The sequence below is a fragment of the Mytilus galloprovincialis genome, chromosome 4 (genome assembly GCF_965363235.1).
Source record: "Mytilus galloprovincialis chromosome 4, xbMytGall1.hap1.1, whole genome shotgun sequence".
In the NCBI taxonomy this organism is placed as follows: Eukaryota; Metazoa; Mollusca; class Bivalvia; order Mytilida; family Mytilidae; genus Mytilus; species Mytilus galloprovincialis.
This window is the reverse complement of record NC_134841.1, coordinates 48,952-68,104: the sequence shown is the minus strand read 5'-3', so window position 1 is coordinate 68,104 and position 19,153 is coordinate 48,952. Positions and strand designations below refer to the sequence as shown.

The window sequence follows — 19,153 nt, the reverse complement described above, 5'->3', positions numbered from 1 at the left end:
TTTGACAAACACTATTTGTGATCATTGTGAATCTTTATATTGCCTTCACAAGGCAACGTAATTAAAACGTTTAGCTGATATTACAGAGTTATCTCCCTGTAGTGTTAGGTACCACCTTAAGGGTTACTCTTTTTATTGAAACATAATAACTTTATCAAAGGAAAGATTACTAAATTAAGACAATTGACAAGCTTTGTTAAATACAATTACTATCCATTAGCCTCGACCCGACAATATCACCTGGTCCTGACTAAATCACCTGGTCCTGACAATATCACCTGATCCTTACAATATCATGTGATACCGACAATATCATGTGATAATGACAGTATCATCTGATACCGACAATAACACCTGGTCTCGACAATAAGTGTTTGGGTCATAAACTTCGACTGTATTTGAACATCGGTAACCTACTGTTGCATTAATAGCATCCTGTTACAATTAATTAGAAGTAGATGGATCTTAATTATAGAGTTTAACATACTTAAGGCTTGAAATTAAAATATAATTTTATTATGAATACGTTTTATTATGGCGATCGAATATGATTATTTAAACAGAAGCTAAGGGTTTTGGTAGATATCAGAACATTCTTTTAGTTGTTTTAGTTTTTCATGCAATTTTTAATGCGTTATAATCATATCTCCCCAACTTCATCTTAGTACAGGTAAGAATAAAACATAATACTCACGCAAATGTAATTTTAAATCATTCAATTAAAAAAAATCATTAATTTCTTGATGAGCAAGGCATTCCATGAAGGTGAGGGGATGAATGTGGGGGATTTAAACACCAAAATACAAGCAGTTACACATTACATGACATTATGAATTTCCTACCAAAAATGGAGGTTTGGTAAACAAATAAAACGCACTAAATAAATGACATTTAAAAGATTGTTATAACACATTAACAATAATACACATTGTATGTAGTACATGTCTCTTCACCTGAAGTCACGTGATTCCAATAAGTTTTAGGTCACAGGAAAGTAGTACAAACATTGGAGAAATTTGTCTTATAAGTGTTATAGTATGTATATATAAAGAAAGTATAAAGAAGGTAACAGTTGTATACCGCTTTGTACACAAACTTAAACCGAGGGAAACACATCAATCAAAAGCGGAAAACAACGTTACAACAGAAACACTGAACTGCCACAAAAGCAAACGCCAAGCATATATAGAAATGGGCTGTAGTTAACAACTACCATTTAAAATGAGTGAATTTTAAATTCATAGCTTCGAAAAAAGTAGTCAAAGACACACATTATAGCTTCAATACTTTGCATCATTTTTTTTTTCTTTTAATCTCTCATCGCAATTTTAGAATCGTTAAGTAAGAAAATATCAGAAGATACTTTAATTAGATAGTTTTGTCAATGTTAAATTTGATAAAAAAAAGGTACTTTGACATTTATGATTTTTTTTATATATATAGATCTTATGAACGATGAAATATATGAGAATTATGAACTTGTGATGAACATAGTAATTATTTGATTGTTATAATGATTTAGATGTAAAATTCCAAATGAACAAGACAGCTATGAACGAGATGTTACACATCATCCAGTCTACATTGTGTCAAAATGTTCTGTACAATACAATGGAACAAGTCAAGAGTGTAGAGAATGGGTTTACGATCAATCCATTTTCACAGGCAGTCTGATATCATCAGTAGGTATATGAAGTGTAGTTACTTAATTCACGATTAAAGAATAGATTCCACGCTCATATAGTGTGCATTGTTCTCAGTCTCTCTGAATAATCCGCAGACCTCAATAGAAAAAAAAGATATCCTTATCTTGTATAATCAATATTCTGAAAGGACCCTGTAGACCATTTCCCATCTTGCTAAGCTACAAAACCTCTTATGAATAATGTATAATGTCCCCAGTAAAGCCTTATCGCCCATTACATTACGTATTGTGTTCATGTGTCTTTATGATGACTTATTTCACGTCCTTGTGAACATATCACTCTTATTGCTTTATTGCCTCCGTGACTTTTTGAATGATAAGGGGACAAACAGGAAGATAGTTCCCATAAACCGTGGATAAAAGACGTACAAAAAAACACCATCAAGAAACAACTCGAGGTATAGATAGCCCTGACTGGGTACAGAATTTGCAAAACATCATGCACAAAGATTTGTTCAAAGTTAGTAATAGACATTATGTTTTATTTTGTCCATTCATTCACGGTGGTATACAATGTCTTCCATCTTGAACGATTATTCATGCACCACTTACAGATTGGTCAGTATTTTTGCACACTGGCCTGCTGTTTTCTCTTTTTTGGGTCTATTGAGCATTCATAAAGATTGGGCAGTTTTATCATTCATATATTATTACAAATTTTCTTTATGATTGTGTAGTTTGTCATTTATTTCATTATTTTGAACTGTTATATTTTTCACAGTTGAACATTGTATGTGATGACAAAGAATGGCGTGAACACTTAATTCTAGCAGCCTTATTAGGAATGTTCTTTGGAAACATTGCTAACAACTTGATGTCAGATTTGTAAGTGTAGTTATTAATAGAAGATGCAATATTATGCTATCTTGCTACGATGTTTGTAAGACGGTTATAGTATAATTTTGATGGCCTTCTTGCATTGCGAGGTTGGTATATTAATTACTTGGTCGATGTTAAAAGCTCGCAAATCGATTTTGAAGAGACAAATCAAGATAAATACAGAAACTGCGGGAATGGCATAAACTTCAAAAGGTGCGAGACCGGTAGTGTAGACAGAGTGCATGAATGCATCATCCACCATGCAAATTTACACTCGGTGAAATATCAGATCATACGAACTCCTTGGTATCTAAAGATATAAGATCACAAAAGCAGTGAGTTGAGACAACGAAAAATCGTACCGGTCAACCAATTCGTGCTGGTCATTTAAAACAATTTTACGCGCATAACGTAATAATTGAGATATGGAAACATCTTAATAGGGTGCAGAGGGTAGTTTACTGTTTACACTTGTAAAGTTGAAATCATCACCTTTGGTATATAATCCAGTTCGAAATCGCCCATCAGTGTTATTTTCTGTATTTTTTATCAGGTATGGAAGAAAATTAACAGTATGTTTAGACCTTATAATATATACTATTGGAAGTGTACCACTACCATGGACGGAAAACAGAATAGCTCTGCTATTCCTCAGATTTCTTGCAGGCGTAGGTGGAGTAGGATATTACCAGATCGCTTTTATTCTAGGTAATTTTTTTATTATTAATTGTTTATGGCTTTTAACTAGCTGTCAGTAACTGCGAGAACTCTCAAATCGTATTTTCTTGTTTATTCGACCTGTTGATACTGTTTATAATGCCTTTTTGTTATTTTATATTAATATGGAACTTGTCTATATACCAGCTTTGATTATTTGGAATATCTTCTAATTTTCACTACATTTGTATAAACTTCAAGATTTACCTGTATTATTAAAACCGTTTTTTTTCAAATGTGATAATTTTCGCAGGGTTAAATATTTCGCAGTGGTGTCTTGCCATGGCTTTGTTGGGACATATTTATTTGCTTTTTGGCCTTGAATGTTTATACCTAATATTTTATTAACTGTGCATTTACATTCAGATATCTCAGATCGAATTTATTCGTTAATAGTGTATTAATTTACGTTTTTTGATTGAGTTAAGCCTGCCAATTGATATTTTATCGTATGTTTTTCTATGTTGTGATGCAATGCTATTGTTTCAGAAAAAGGGAGAAGGTTTGGTACCATTAAAACGTTTAATCCCGCTGCAAATGTTTGCACCTGTCCTAATTTGGGAATCTGATGTACAGTAGTTGTCGTTTGTTTAATAAATGTAATTTATACGTGTTTCTCGTTTCTCGTTTTTTTTATATAGATTAGACCGTTGGTTTTCCCGTTTGAATGGTTTTACATTAGTAATTTTGGGGCCCTTTATAGCTTGTTGTTCGGTGTTAGCCAAGGCTCCGTGTTGAAGGCCGTACATTGACCTATAATAGTTTACTTTTTTAAAATTGTTATTTGGATGGAGGGTTGTCTCATTGGCACTCACACCACATCTTCCTATATTTATATAAAGTATAAATCATATAAACAACAGTCCACTGTAGTGAACGATGTATTATTAACCGATGTCGTAAACGAAAAGATTAATTGTACAGCTAACAGAAGTTCATTTGTCTGAGAACTACTCGTTAAAACGGGTCTGCTGTACTTATAATTTTTTATATTTCTACCTGTTATGTCAGTTTGTTTTGATTGCACATTGTTATCAATATAATGGAAATCTTTGCGACCGTCGTGCAGGTCTAGCTAGATTTAGTTTAATCCACCATTTTCTAAGTGAGGAAATGTCTGTACCAAGTGAGGAATATACTAAAGTAAAAGATGGTTTCCGTTCGTTTGATGTGTTTGAGCTTAGATTTTGTCATACGATAAGCGACTTTCCGTTTTGATTTTGCTTGGATAGTGGTATTTTTGTTATTTTACTTTGAAACCGAAAACATAAAGAATATCACTGGTCTTTAAACGACTTCCGGGCTTTCGGTTTTGGTCCAAAAAGGTGTAAGAAAAATGATGTGTGTATTTCTTTGAAGGCGCCGTCCGAAGTGAGAGACATTTAAAAAGGTTAAAAACCTTTGACATGCACCATTATCCGAAAATGTTCATATTGATCTAGCATGAATTTTCCTACAGTTTTGTTCATCCTCAGTCACATTTGGTTGTAATTAACCGGATTTTTGTGACAAAAATGTCGGTTATTGATTTGGGGATGTACGGCGGGCGGTCGGGCGGGCGGGCGGGCGGGCGGCAATCAAATGTTGTCCGTGCATTAACTCATGAACCGTTCAACCAAAGCTTTTAAAATTTTAATATGTTATTGCTGACAACTATACGAAAGTCAAGTTCAATAATGGCAATTTTGACTTTTACCGTTCAGGAGTTATGGTTCTTGAAAGATTGAAAAATGGAGTTTCCAGTCATATCCGTGCATTTACGCATGAACTATTCTACCAAAGCTTCCCAAATTTTAATATGTTGTTACTGATGACAGAATGGAGGTCAAGTTCAATAATGACGATTTTGACTTTTACCGTTCAGGAGTTATGGTTCTTGAAAGATTGTAAAATGGCGCTTCCATTCACGTTGTTGCATTTACTCATGAACCATTCAATCTAAGCTTTTCAAATTTTAATATGTTGATACTGATGACAAAATGGAGGTCAAATTTGATATTGACGATTTTCACTTTCACCATTCATCAGTAATGGTTCTTGTGATATTGCCAGGACACAAATAAATGTTAATAAATCCGGTTTGCTGTCGTTGTGACAGCCTCTTGTTTTAAGTAATTGGTTAATAAAGGTGTCATGATATGTTGTTTTTTTTATTAACTCTATATAATCTCTTCGCACAGTAGTTTTGACTGTGTATTTAGCCAAAATCTCTCACTTCGATCCAATACGACTGCAATTGAACATAATATGGGATTGTTATGAAAACAGCCATTTAATAACACTATGTTGAAACTCATTATAAACCTTGAAATCGCAGAATTGCATAAATTGCAAACGAAGAGAGACCAAACAAGGCGATGAAGTGAACGTCTTACTCCGCATCACCCGAAATTCAGACTCATCACTTTCCAAACCATACATTAAATACTTTTCATCATGTTCATTTGGATGACTCAAGAATAAAGAAAAAAAAAAATAATCATTAAAGTTATTCAGAGGAGTAAATGGAAAATTTACCATATATATATATATAAATAACGTGGTATTATAGCCAATATGACGACTTTCAACCTGTGACCAAAACAACGTTAAACTAAAGTAAAATTTGTTTGTTCCAGACATGACCGGTAATATCTAAAAATGAGAAAATGCAAATTGTACATATTAAAGATTTTTTTTTCTGTAGGAACGGAACAAGTATCCCCTCAATACAGAGTGGCTGTGAATTTTCTGGAGCATCTTATATTTACAATAGGCCAGTTTATTCTATGTCTTGTGGCGTATTATCTACGCGATTGGCATAACTTAACTATAGCATGCGGATTACCTTTCCTTGTCACTATATTCCATTGGTTGTAAGTATAAGAATGATTTTTTTAAACCATGGAAATGTAAAATCATGTACTCTTTCTTATTACTGATTAAAAGTAAAAGATAGTCATAACTGTTCACATGTACAGCTTGCCATATCAACTGATTTCTTATAAAAACTGCACTAATAAAAAAACTTATAGTATTATAAATTATAAGATTATTAACATTTGAAATAAGACCGCATCTACATCTCAGACAACCACTGTCACAAATCAAATCAAAGAGGAAGAGAGTATAGGCATTTTGCGTACGACTCAATAAAATACCAAGGTATAAACGTTCAAGATCATAACCAGCATGACACTTTATTAATATACTGCGCACGATAAAGGAACCCCTAACCCATTTCTCTTCATCACATGTTGAATTGTTACCAAATTTTGATGGGGAACTGCTTTACATGTACAATAGTCCATTTGCCAATTACCAATTTGATTCTGTTCTAACACACTTTTTAAACAAATTACTTCCCTTTGGCAATCATAGACTAGTTCGATACCGGACAAAAGTGGCTTTTGCTAATGCAAAGTATGATAAGTTGAAAGTTATGTATCGGCGGTATAACTGTGGTGACAAAAGTATTTAGCTAATCAACAAATTAATGTAATTAAAAAAATTGAACAACATAAAGGTTACTCACGTTACACACAGGTAGATTTGCTCTTTCCCCTAGATCTCCATTGTCGATCAAAATTTATGTCCCTCATAAGGGAGACAACAACAAAAGGGATCTCTGATTACAAGGTCAAATTCGGAAATTGGCAAATAGACTATTCTGACATAAAAAAAAATGATTCCGACTCTTACACGTACAATACTGAAATAAGAAAAATCTATTCGGACACGTTATAGAACAGAACAGAACATATTTTATTTCCAATTAAGTGCCCACAAGGGGCATACAGAGCATACATGAATAAGGAAAAAGAATATTGATTTGCATAGATACATAGATACAAACAATTGTTTACATACAGTTACAATACAATTACTAACTCATATTCACTTTAATAAATTTACCAACAGCATTTATGACATGATTGTCTTCACAGTTTAATAAATAAATAAATTTATGCTGATTATCAAGTATAGAAAAATTTGGAATTCTTTGGCAAACATGTACAATATTGAAATAAAATAAACGGTTCACTCCTTAAATGAACAAGTTAATATCAGAAGTAAATAATTGCAATATTGTCACGACAATAAAATTGTGAGTTCCCTTTACTTTTGCAGTTTTATTTACGAATCACCAAGATGGTTGTTAGCTAAAGGAAGAACAACAGAAGCATTAGAAATTTTGAAAAAGGCAGCAAAGATGAACAAAGTAGAATTTGATTTCGAGTCAGATGAAATAAGAATCAACAAAGAACATACTGAACCGTTCCTTAAATCTTTTAAAGCTTTATTTGGCTCCGTCAGGCTGGTTAGACGTTTACTTATACTGGCATTCTGTTTGTAAGTTGTCAATTCGTAATAACTGTTAAATCATTTAAGCTTTATTTGGCTCCTTCAGGCTGGTTAGACATTTACTTATTCTGTCATTCTGTTTGTAAGTTGTCAATTCGTAATAACTGTACATCTGACTTAGAAAAGTACTTAAATATAAAAAAAAATATTTATTCCACAATTTTTCAACTTTTTTGGCTTAATAATTGATTTAATAGAAAACAAAAATTGGAATTATTAATGCATGGAAATAGCATACAAATAAGTAAGTCATACAGACGCGTTAATTTATTTATTCAGATGCCAGACCGTTTATATTAAAATATGTATGATTAGTCCTTCAGGAAAGTAATAAATAAATGAAACTCCGCTCTTTTCCTTTTCGTTTTCAGATGTTTATAATAACGACGGTTAATTTTTGCGTAATTACGGAAAACTATTTTGATGAAAGGTCGTTTTCAAATAGTATAATTGAACTTAAAAAATACACTTTCGTTGACAAGAAGAAAGTGTTCATTGTGTTAGGATATTGTAATTATTGTATTTATTTATGTTGGCCTGATTTGTATTGTGTGGCCTGATAGTTGTTTACAGAATAATCTTATAACGGTGCAGTTTAGAAATCACTGGAACAATCACAGATAATTACAGAATGATTGGAACTTTCCAGAATGATCCTAATAAAAGATGCATTATATAAACTTCTACATTTTACTAGAAACTTCTGTTGTAACTTTCTAGGATGTTCCATTATAGACTGTTCTAGAATCTTCCATGACAAATATATATATATATATACAGACACTAAAGTTAAACTCACTGTAGGACTTACACTTGGACTTAGACATCGATAGACATTAATACTCATAGCATTTGGATTGACACTTTTATTCTACAAACAACATCATACTGGATTGTGACGGTAGTAGTGAACGTAATATTCAGATTGGATTCCGAAAGATATCCGGATACAGATAAAGATAAAAGATTGGACTCATATTTTGACAGTTAAGTTAACAGTAATATTTGTGTAATACTTCTTGATAACTTTTGTATAATAAATATTGTTAAATTTTATAATTGATTTGTGTCTTTTGTTGGCTACAATTTAAAGGCGATTTCTGGCCGTAACAGAAATTGGGGGCTCGTCCGGGAGACTGAAAATATCTTATTCAAAATTTATTCAGTATTTTTATTATAACTAGCCAACAAAATTCTACAAAATGGCATTTGATGCCGGTAATTTTTTGAAAACGCCTGACCCGGAGGGGTTTGATAATTTAAAGAAAGAGGAATTAGTGTTGCTTGCTAAACATCTGAAATTAGATTTTAAAGTATCCATGAGAAAACAAATTATAAAAAATTTGGTAATAGACAAATTAGTTGACGCAGAAATTTTAGGAGAAGAGGCTCTTGAACTTAAGGTCGAAACTGTTGACGCTTTTAAATTAAAACAGCTTGAATTAGAACATAAACTTAAAATAAAAGAACTTGAAATGAAGGAAAGATTGGAAATGGATAAAAAAGAAAAAGAAGATGAATTTAAATTAAAAGAACTGGAAATGAAGGAGAAGGAGAAATTAAAAGAACTTGAAATGAGGGAAAGGCTAGAAATGGAGAAAATGAAAATTGAAATGGTCAAAGAAGAAAACAACACTAAAGTCCAGCAGAAATCAGAATATTTTGATGCAGCAAAAAATATACGTTTGGTTCCCAGATTTTGTGAAAAAACAGTCGATAAATATTTTCCACAGTTTGAGAAAATTGCTCATAATTTGAATTGGCCAAAGCCATGTTGGACTACAATGCTACAAAGTGTTTTTGAAGGAAAGGCCGCTGAAATATACTCTGCACTTCCATCAGAAAAAAGTTCCGATTATGACACTGTGAAACAGGAAGTTTTGAAAGCTTATGAGCTAGTATCAGAAGCATATAGACAGAAATTTAGATCTTATAAAAAGTTTGATTCACAAACCTATGTGGAATTTGCTCGGGAAAAAGAAGATCTATTTGATAAATGGCTTACTTCAAAGAAAACAGATAACAATTTTGATAACCTAAGACAATTGATGTTATTAGAAGAGTTCAAACAATGTGTTAATTTAGACTTAAAAACACATTTAGACGACAAAACTGTTGGGACAATACATGATGCAGCTGTTACTTCAGATAATTATACCCTTTCACATAAAAGAAGTTTCAAGGGTCAAAATGTTAATACTTCAAGTGGAAATTACAAAAATCAAAGCACTGAGCGTACTGATAGTAAGCCTGTTGCACAGAATAAGAGTCAGTCCAGTTTTAATATGTCTAGTCCAAAATTTGATACTTTTGAGAAGAAGTCACTGATTTGTGCTTATTGTAAGAAGAATGGTCACCTGATGGCTGATTGTTTTAGACTCCAGAAGAAGAATGAACGAGATAATAAGCCAAAGTCCAGTGCTTGTACGACACCTTATATTTCCAGTACGTTGGAATGTCCTGCGAGTCAGGCTTTTAAGTCCAGTTTTTGTGATTACATGGAGGAATATAAACCCTTTATGTCTGATGGGTTTATTTCTATTGTTGATGATACCACTCTTCAGCCTATTAAGATTTTGCGGGACACTGGAGCTTCTCAGTCTTTATTGTTAGAAGGTGTTTTGCCTTTGTCCGAGAAGACTTCTGTTGGTACCTCCGTTTTGTTACAAGGTGTAGAGTTAGGTTGTATAGATGTTCCTCTCCATCGTATTTATCTGAAGTCAGATTTGATAACTGGACCAGTTATTGTAGGTGTTCGTCCTAATCTCCCTGTAGAAGGTGTTACATTATTGCTAGGAAATGATCTAACTAGGAACAAAGTGGTTGCTGAACCAATTGTTACCAGTGAACCAGTGGTGGATGTTAAATCACCTGAAGATGATGCTGAATTGTATCCAGCTTGTGTTGTTACTAGGGCGATGGCTAGAAAACAACAAGATGAGGATTTGCAAGAAAACCAGTTTGATTATATGGACCTCTGTGACACTTTTCTAGCCGACATTGAAGGTCCTGGTAGCTCAGAAAAGGCCATAGTAAGACCACCTAGTGTTAACAAGAATGTTATTATGCCATGGCCAGACGTAAACAGCCATTCATTAGACCGAAAGAATTTATTCGAAGAACAACATAAAGACCCTGAGGTTCTTCAGCTCAGCCAGAGGGCTCAACCACAGGAGGAAGCAGACAAAGTGGCCGAATGCTATTACCATCAAGACGGCGTTTTAATGAGGAAGTGGAGGCCTCTTGATGCTACCCCAGAGGAGGAATGGAGAGTGGTATACCAAGTGGTGGTGCCTAAAGTTTATAGGCAAGAAATTATTGGTCTTGCCCATGACACCCCCTTGGCTGGACACTTAGGTATAAGAAAGACTTGCCTTAAGATCTTGCAGCATTTCTACTGGCCAAGACTTAGAAATGATGTTGCAGAATACTGCAAATCCTGTCATATATGCCAGGTTGTTGGTAAGCCTAACCAGAAAATACCACCAGCACCACTTCTGCCTATTCCAGCCTTTGACGAACCTTTCAGCAGAGTTCTAATTGACTGCGTTGGACCTTTACCAAAGAGCAAAACTGGAAATGCGTATTTATTGACAATCATGTGTACATCCACACGCTTTCCTGAGGCTATTCCGCTAAGAAATATCAAGACACCTACTATTGTCAAAGCTCTTATCAAATTTTTCACATTAGTAGGACTTCCTAAGTCTATACAGTCCGACCAGGGATCAAATGCCAGGTTTATTTCAGCAAGTCGTGTACCAGTTAGGGATTGCTCAGTATAGATCAAGTGCGTACCATCCAGAATCTCAAGGTGCCTTAGAACGTTTTCATCAAACATTGAAGAACATGATTAGAACTTTTTGTCTTCAATTTGACAGAGACTGGGATGATGGAGTTCACTTTCTACTTTTTGCAATCCGAGAGGCTGTTCAAGAATCCCTTGGATTTAGTCCCTTTGAGTTGGTATTTGGCCATACTGTAAGGGGACTGTTAAAATTGATTAAGGAAAAGTGGCTTACTGAACATACTGACTTGAATCTTTTAGACTATGTATCTAGATTTAAAGAAAAATTGTATACTGCTTGTCAAATTGCTCAGAAAAACTTAAAAAATGTACAGAACAAGATGAAAATATGGTATGATAAAGATGCCAGGGACAGAGTTTTTGAGCCTGGTGATAGGGTACTTGTATTTTTGCCAGTCCCTGGACATCCTTTACAGGCTAAATATTGTGGTCCTTATACAATAGAGAGTAAAATCAATGATTTGAATTATATTGTAAAAACTCCAGGTCGACGTAAACAAAACAGAGTGTGTCATATTAATATGTTAAAACCATATTTTGAGCGTACTAATGAATGTGAAAGTAAACCAGTTGCCACTTTAGGCATGGTTAAATTTAAGAACAATCATGACAAACCAGATGTAATTGAACCACCTTTTAGTTGTAAAACTATGGAAGAGACAGTTAGATTGAAAAATTCAGAAATTTTGTCAAATTTAGATTCAAAACTTGCACATCTGTCTTTTGATCGTAGAGAAGAAATAAAAGCTTTGGTATTTTCTTCTAAAAATCTTTTTCCAGATGTGCCAAACAAAACCACTGCTGTTTGTCATGATGTTGATGTAGGAGATGCTTCTCCAATTAAGCAACATCCTTACCGGCTCAATCCACTCAAACTTGAAGCTATGAGAAAAGAAATTAAATATATGCTTGACAATGATATTATTGAGCCGAGTAACAGTGAATGGAACTTTCCTTGTCTCCTTGTGCCAAAACCAGATAAAACCTTTCGTTTCGTGACTGATTTCAGAAAAGTAAATTCAGTCTCAAAATCTGATTCCTATCCGATTCCAAGGATAGACGATTGTATTGACAACATTGGTCAAGCAAAATTTGTGAGCAAATTTGATTTGTTGAAAGGTTATTGGCAAGTTCCATTGACACAGAGAGCTCGTGAAATATCAGCTTTTGTTACACCAGATGGCTTATTTCAATATACTGTAATGCCGTTTGGCATGAAAAGTGCTCCAGCTACATTTCAAAGAATGATAAATAATGTTATAAAAGATTTAGACTGTTGTTATGCTTATATTGATGATCTTATTGCATGTAGTGATAGCTGGGAACAGCATTTAACACATTTGTATGATACTTTTGATAGATTGTCACAATCAAATTTGACTGTTAATCTTGGTAAAATTGAATTTTGTCAGGCCACTGTTGATTATTTAGGGCATACAGTTGGCCAAGGTCAAGTGAAACCTATTATGGCTAAAGTGGAAGCTATTTCCAAATTTCCTCCTCTTACAAATAAAAAACAACTTATGAGATATTTAGGCATGATTGGATTTTACAGAAAATTTTGTTCAAATTTTGCTACTGTGGTTCAACCATTGACTCATCTTTTACGAAAAGATTCTAAATTTATATGGAGTGAAAATTGTCAAAACGCTTTTGAAAATAGCAAATCACTTTTAATTAATGGTCCAGTTCTGATTACTCCAGACTTTGAAAAACAATTTAAACTTGCCGTTGATGCAAGCGATGTAGGAATTGGAGCTGTTTTATACCAAGAGACAGATGATAATGTTGAGAAACCTATATCATATTTTTCCAAGAAATTAGATAAACATCAGAAAAATTATTCAACTATTGAAAAAGAGTGTTTTGCAATGTTGTCAGCACTTCAACATTTTGATGTATACTTGAATCCCACTGTATATCCTATTCTTGTTTGTACTGATCATAATCCTCTCACCTTCATACATAAAATGAGAAAGAAGAATCAGAGGTTGACTAGGTGGAGTTTATTGTTACAGGAATATGATGTAATTGTAAAACATATTAAGGGTAAAGATAATGTAATAGCAGATGCTTTATCTATCTAGAGCTTATTAAAACACTTTGTATATACTATGTATTTTTGTTCATTTTATACATGATAAGTTTTTGTTACACTAAAACTTCTTTTAAGGGGGAGGTGTTATGATATTGTAATTATTGTATTTATTTATGTTGGCCTGATTTGTATTGTGTGGCCTGATAGTTGTTTACAGAATAATCTTATAACTGTGCAGTTTAGAAATCACTGGAACAATCACAGATAATTACAGAATGATTGGAACTTTCCAGAATGATCCTAATAAAAGATGCATTATATAAACTTCTACATTTTACTAGAAACTTCTGTTGTAACTTTCTAGGATGTTCCATTATAGACTGTTCTAGAATCTTCCATGACAAATATATATATATACAGACACTAAAGTTAAACTCACTGTAGGACTTACACTTGGACTTAGACATCGATAGACATTAATACTCATAGCATTTGGATTGACACTTTTATTCTACAAACAACATTATACTGGATTGTGACGGTAGTAGTGAACGTAATATTCAGATTGGATTCCGAAAGATATCCGGATACAGATAAAGATAAAAGATTGGACTCATATTTTGACAGTTAAGTTAACAGTAATATTTGTGTAATACTTCTTGATAACTTTTGTATAATAAATATTGTTAAATTTTATAATTGATTTGTGTCTTTTGTTGGCTACAATTTAAAGGCGATTTCTGGCCGTAACAATTGCATTAAATAAATTTAATGTATATTTGACAGAATCAACATGTTGATATTTCTACCACTATTCAAAAATGACAAAGATGAATCCATCTTAAAATATTCAGTTGTCCGGTAGGAACCAAAACCTGAAATGACACGATTCAGTTTTAGGGTATTACAGTTACGCAAATGTTTGTCGAGTTGCGTTTTTACTTTTTTATGTTATTAATACATGGATTTTATTCAGTGTGTGAATATATAAGCCTAGATCAATTCAATTTTAAAGTTAATCAGTTCTAGATAACACATCAAAAACCGGCTACTCAAATATTTGTTTTATACTTTTGATTCTCAACCAAACCAAATTCTTTCGTTTTCAAAAATTAAAATCACAAAAATATCGAACTCCGAGGAAAATCAAAACGGAAAGTCCCTTATCAAATGGCAAACGCAAAAGCTGACACACGACTTTCTTAATCTCCAGGATACATTCAAGCATATTACGCATTCATATATCAAAGTTTTAAATTAGGCTACAAATGTAGTTTCGTCGACATGGTCTATCTAAGTAAAAATCTAGGTAACAAAATTTTGACGGACCAATCACATTCAATGATTGATCGGTTTTGTTTTTTACAGTGCAAACAGAAGATTTCATGCATGTTTAGGTCTAGGACAACATGCAATAAGGGCTCAACCGGGATGATAAGCTTGACATTGAGTATGCCACTTGAAAATGGGGTAAAAATTGAGCCTTGCAACATGCCACCTACAAATTTACAAAAAGTTGTTGCAAGGATTCGTTCATAGCAAGGCATCAGAGTTGACGTTTTTATTTTTGACCGTTAAAACTGCGAATTTTTACTAATCAATCGGTGGCCAAACGTTTTAAATAGATTACTTTGTGGTTTAAAGAATACCAAGAGATTACCTCATTGTTATGCCCTAGTTCATGTTCAATTGTATTCAAAATGTTACAATTTTATCAAAATGAAGATGTGCATATCATATACGAATTGTGTTGTATCTTTTTAAGGCTTTTTCATTATATTTAGTACTAAAATAAACATAATGATTTACTTTTATAAATTGTTACATGGGTGGAGAGTTGTGTCATTGGCACTCATACCACATCTTCCTATATCTATTTTACTTAATTCCCCTAGTACATTAAACAATAATTCTACTTTGTTTTCAGTTTTGCTGTTAACCTGACTGATTATGGGATAAGCTTGAACATTGGAATTCTGGGAGGGAATATTTATATCAACCTTTTTATTTCTACGCTGATGGAATTGCATGGTGTAACGTTTTCACTCATCACGCTAAACAGATTTGGTAGAAAGAAGATGCATTGTATATCATTACTGATTGGCGGGACTAGTTGTCTCTGTACTATATTAACATCATTATATGCACCCAAAGGTAACGTCATCAAACCGTTTGGTTCTTACTATTTAAGTTCAATGTACACATATTTATTATCTTAGCTGTTACTCTCTCCATATTAATAAACAACCAATTATAATTTCACTTTTATTAGATCAATGAACACATATTTATAATCCTTAATTTTACTCTTTCCAGATCAGCGAACAGAAGACATTAACAATCTCAGCTTTGTACTCTTTCCAGATAAAAAAAATGATACATGTATGATCCTAGCTTTTACCATTTCCATATATATGAATAAAAACACAGGTGTAATCCTAGCTACTTATCAATTTTAGGTCTTTATTGGATAACCATTGCTTTAGCTTTGATTGGTAAACTAGCGGTGACCATTAATTTCTTTGTGGTGTACACATTCACTGCAGAACTGTTTCCTACCGTGCTCCGAGGTGTGGCTATGGGTATGTGTAGTACTACTGGTAGAATTGGAACAGTTTCGTCTGCATACATAGGTGCATTGGTAAATACTTATATATTGAGATTCTGGTTTGCGAAAGGAACAATGAAGGGGCATATATATAATATTATTTTGTTATGTGTAAAGATTAATAATATTAAGATTCAAATCTACATTGTGATTGATCAATGTAATGAATCATTTGTATAGAATATGAGTTAATATACGCATGAACAAATAAGCTAATACATATTACAAAAACAATTGAAATGGAAATAAGTAAATAAACTGTTTGAATTTTCTCTGAGGGGAACTTAAAAGTTCAGTACAATGATATATAAATTTAAGTTTTAATTAATTACATTAAAATAAAATAATTACAAATTGATTAATCCATAGTTATTATGTTAAAGTAAAACACATTTTGATGATATGAATTTCATTCGCTGCACTGTAAGCATAGCTGTTCATAAAATGTATAACTTAACTTAGAACGTTCCGGTATTTATCATTGTGACTAAAACCAAGGTCAACAATTAAATCTGGTACAGAAAAGCTGATATATAAATATTTCAAATTACAGCAGAATGCATTGAATGTGTAGGTTAAGATTGAATCTTTGGTCAGCTTGATTGTTAGCTGAACCGTGAAGTCATTATCATGTTAGGTATAATACTACCCTTATTCGGAGTAGTCGAGTTCTACAGACAGGTAGATTTGTTATCTATCGGACAAGTCTAATCTTAAAGGAGGGTGGCTTACCAAACCTTATAATGACTTCATGGTTCAGCTAATTAGCAACCCAACCAAAGATATTACCTTTTCCTACATACTCAATGCATTCTGTCGTAATAAAACAATGCTGATACAATTGGCTCGTATACATACAAAAATAAGATTAACAATATTTTAATGTTTAGGGCAAAAATCTTGAAACAGATTTCGGAAGTGCTTTGCCACTTATTATATTTGGATCAGTTGGTTTGATTGCTGGCATCACCAGTCTAATTCTACCAGAAACAACAGCAAAATCTTTACCGGAAACGGTAGAGGATGCTGATACACTGGACAATAAGTAAGCAGATTACATTATCAATGGCTAAATAGAACATTTACATCTTTAATATATTTAATTGTTTTGCTAATCTTTAAGAAGACCTAGAATTATTAGCTTTATAGGGTGTATTTTATTTGTCTTAACATTATTCACGGTATCCAGAATATTGTCGTTAACAAAATAATTAGATTTTAAATGTTTCCAATTGTGTTAAAAAATACGAAAATTTATAAAATCATATAATTTGGTGATACAACCGGGGACGAAAACGTCCAGCACCATCAGTAATTATAAAAACTCATAAAAATGCTATGCTTATAATCTTAAGCACGCTAGACGCATGATTCGTCTCGTCTATATAAGACTCATTGGTGGCACAAGAATCAATATTATTTGACCAGAGCCGTAAATTAATATCAATGAAGCAAGACAGACAAAAATCATTCCAATTGCTGGTAGACCAGTCTTAGAAACTCAGATTACGGTAGATTTCAGACAAGGCAAGACAAACACAACTCAAGCTCAAGTTTTCTGTAACTAGAATGTACTGCGTGAATTTTGGACATTTTACAAGCAGGGCGGACAAATTTAAGTTTTCATGATTTAATTAAAAAGATGTATTTGTCTTTTTATAAGATTTGTTCGGGTACAAATCTTTAATATATATTATGTTAAATATTATTCATTTGTATGTTTTCTTCAAATTTAAAAGTAGCGATGACCCAAGGAACGCTGCAGATTCTGCCACAGAAATGCATCCAAATTATTCTACACGTTTGTAATCCAGAGTCCACTCAAATAAGATGCAAGTTTGAAGGGAAGCGGATACACCACATTGTAAACAATCATAACTTATTGTATGCTGTCCAACAAACGTTTCAGAGCATATAAAGCTTCGTGAATAATTCGTAGATATGTAACTGATTATTTTTTTTATTTTATAAAATAAATAGTGACTGTCATTATTAACATTGTACAGTTGGACTGATTTTAAAAACTCCGATTTCTCTGATTGAGAAGGAAAGAACTTTAAAAAAATATGTTTTTGTTGCGAAATTTGAACTATTAAAATATTATAATTTTGGTAAACCGTGAGTTAAAAGTCCATGAATAGCAAAAAAGTTCAAAACTAGTCTTGGTCTTTCTTGTTATAGTGTATCAATTGTAATTGATTTTGTACGTGTAATACATCTGCAAAATAAAGACAATATTAGGAAAACAATATATAAGAGAGGGTTATATCGAAGCAGTACTCTTTTTGAGTGATACTCCTAGTTGCAGAATATTGTTTCATCTCCCGTTGAACAAATCAATTGAGAATCCAGAAAATGCTGCATATCCATGTCCTTCAATGTTTTAACTTCCATGTCCCTCCATATGGCGTACAAATACAGAATCTCCCTGCTTACAAGAATTAACTATATTAATGGTTGCTGCATCGTAGGAGGTTTTGGCATAATTTCGACCAATCACTTGGTGATTCTGCATTAATTCGACATGAACCGCACCACTACTTGAGAGTATCGTGACCGAAAAATGATAAACACCGTCCTTTGGTACTGTAAACACTCCGGTAATGTTATTATAACTCTTTGTTACGTCAGTTATTATCTTGTCGAATTCTATTCTCTGAGTCTGACCTAAACTTATTGCCAACGACAGTGTTGCGTAAAACCCAGGTCTGTGTGTGTAAATTACTGAAAAAATATACAACATGATTGTTAAAATACGCTGTTAATAAACTTATTTTCATATAAAGTTTCAAATTTTCAAATAATGCAGTATTATATTATCTTTTCGTATGTCTGTTAACAAAGCACAACTCATCATGAACTGCTTCCAATAGTTTAATTGATCAACCGGTTTAGGATGCTAGACACAGTAAATGCGATGTTTACACGATTGGACAGAACCATTTATTTAATTACAACTGAGGGAAGAATACGAAATTACGATGACGAAACACATTGATAGCCGTATTCAATCCCTTTCCCTCCCCTCAACCCAATTTTTATCATTTCATATAGGAAATACATGAAGACGAGAAAAATTGGTAGCTTTAAAATTTCCGCCTCCATATATTAATT

The 19,153-nt window shown here is 32.9% G+C and overlaps 1 protein-coding gene across 2 annotated transcripts in view; it reads left to right on the top strand.

Annotated features, from left to right (window-relative positions):
* Nucleotides 1–18,155, top strand: part of LOC143071071 (organic cation transporter protein-like) — a 44,030-nt gene extending 25,875 nt beyond the window's left edge. The window contains exons 2-10 of one of the 2 annotated variants that reach the window (XM_076245147.1): nucleotides 1,523–1,682; nucleotides 2,427–2,530; nucleotides 3,078–3,232; nucleotides 5,928–6,096; nucleotides 7,352–7,573; nucleotides 15,359–15,585; nucleotides 15,891–16,072; nucleotides 16,930–17,084; nucleotides 17,782–18,155. In XM_076245147.1, the coding sequence (XP_076101262.1) occupies nucleotides 1,523–1,682; nucleotides 2,427–2,530; nucleotides 3,078–3,232; nucleotides 5,928–6,096; nucleotides 7,352–7,573; nucleotides 15,359–15,585; nucleotides 15,891–16,072; nucleotides 16,930–17,084; nucleotides 17,782–17,848 (1,441 nt within the window). In that variant the 3' untranslated portion in view covers nucleotides 17,849–18,155. Of the gene's footprint in view, nucleotides 1–1,522; nucleotides 1,683–2,426; nucleotides 2,531–3,077; nucleotides 3,233–5,927; nucleotides 6,097–7,351; nucleotides 7,574–15,358; nucleotides 15,586–15,890; nucleotides 16,073–16,929; nucleotides 17,085–17,778 lie in introns of both variants that reach the window. The other variant, XM_076245146.1, reaches the window with a different exon arrangement.
* Nucleotides 18,156–19,153: the final 998 nt, after the last annotated feature.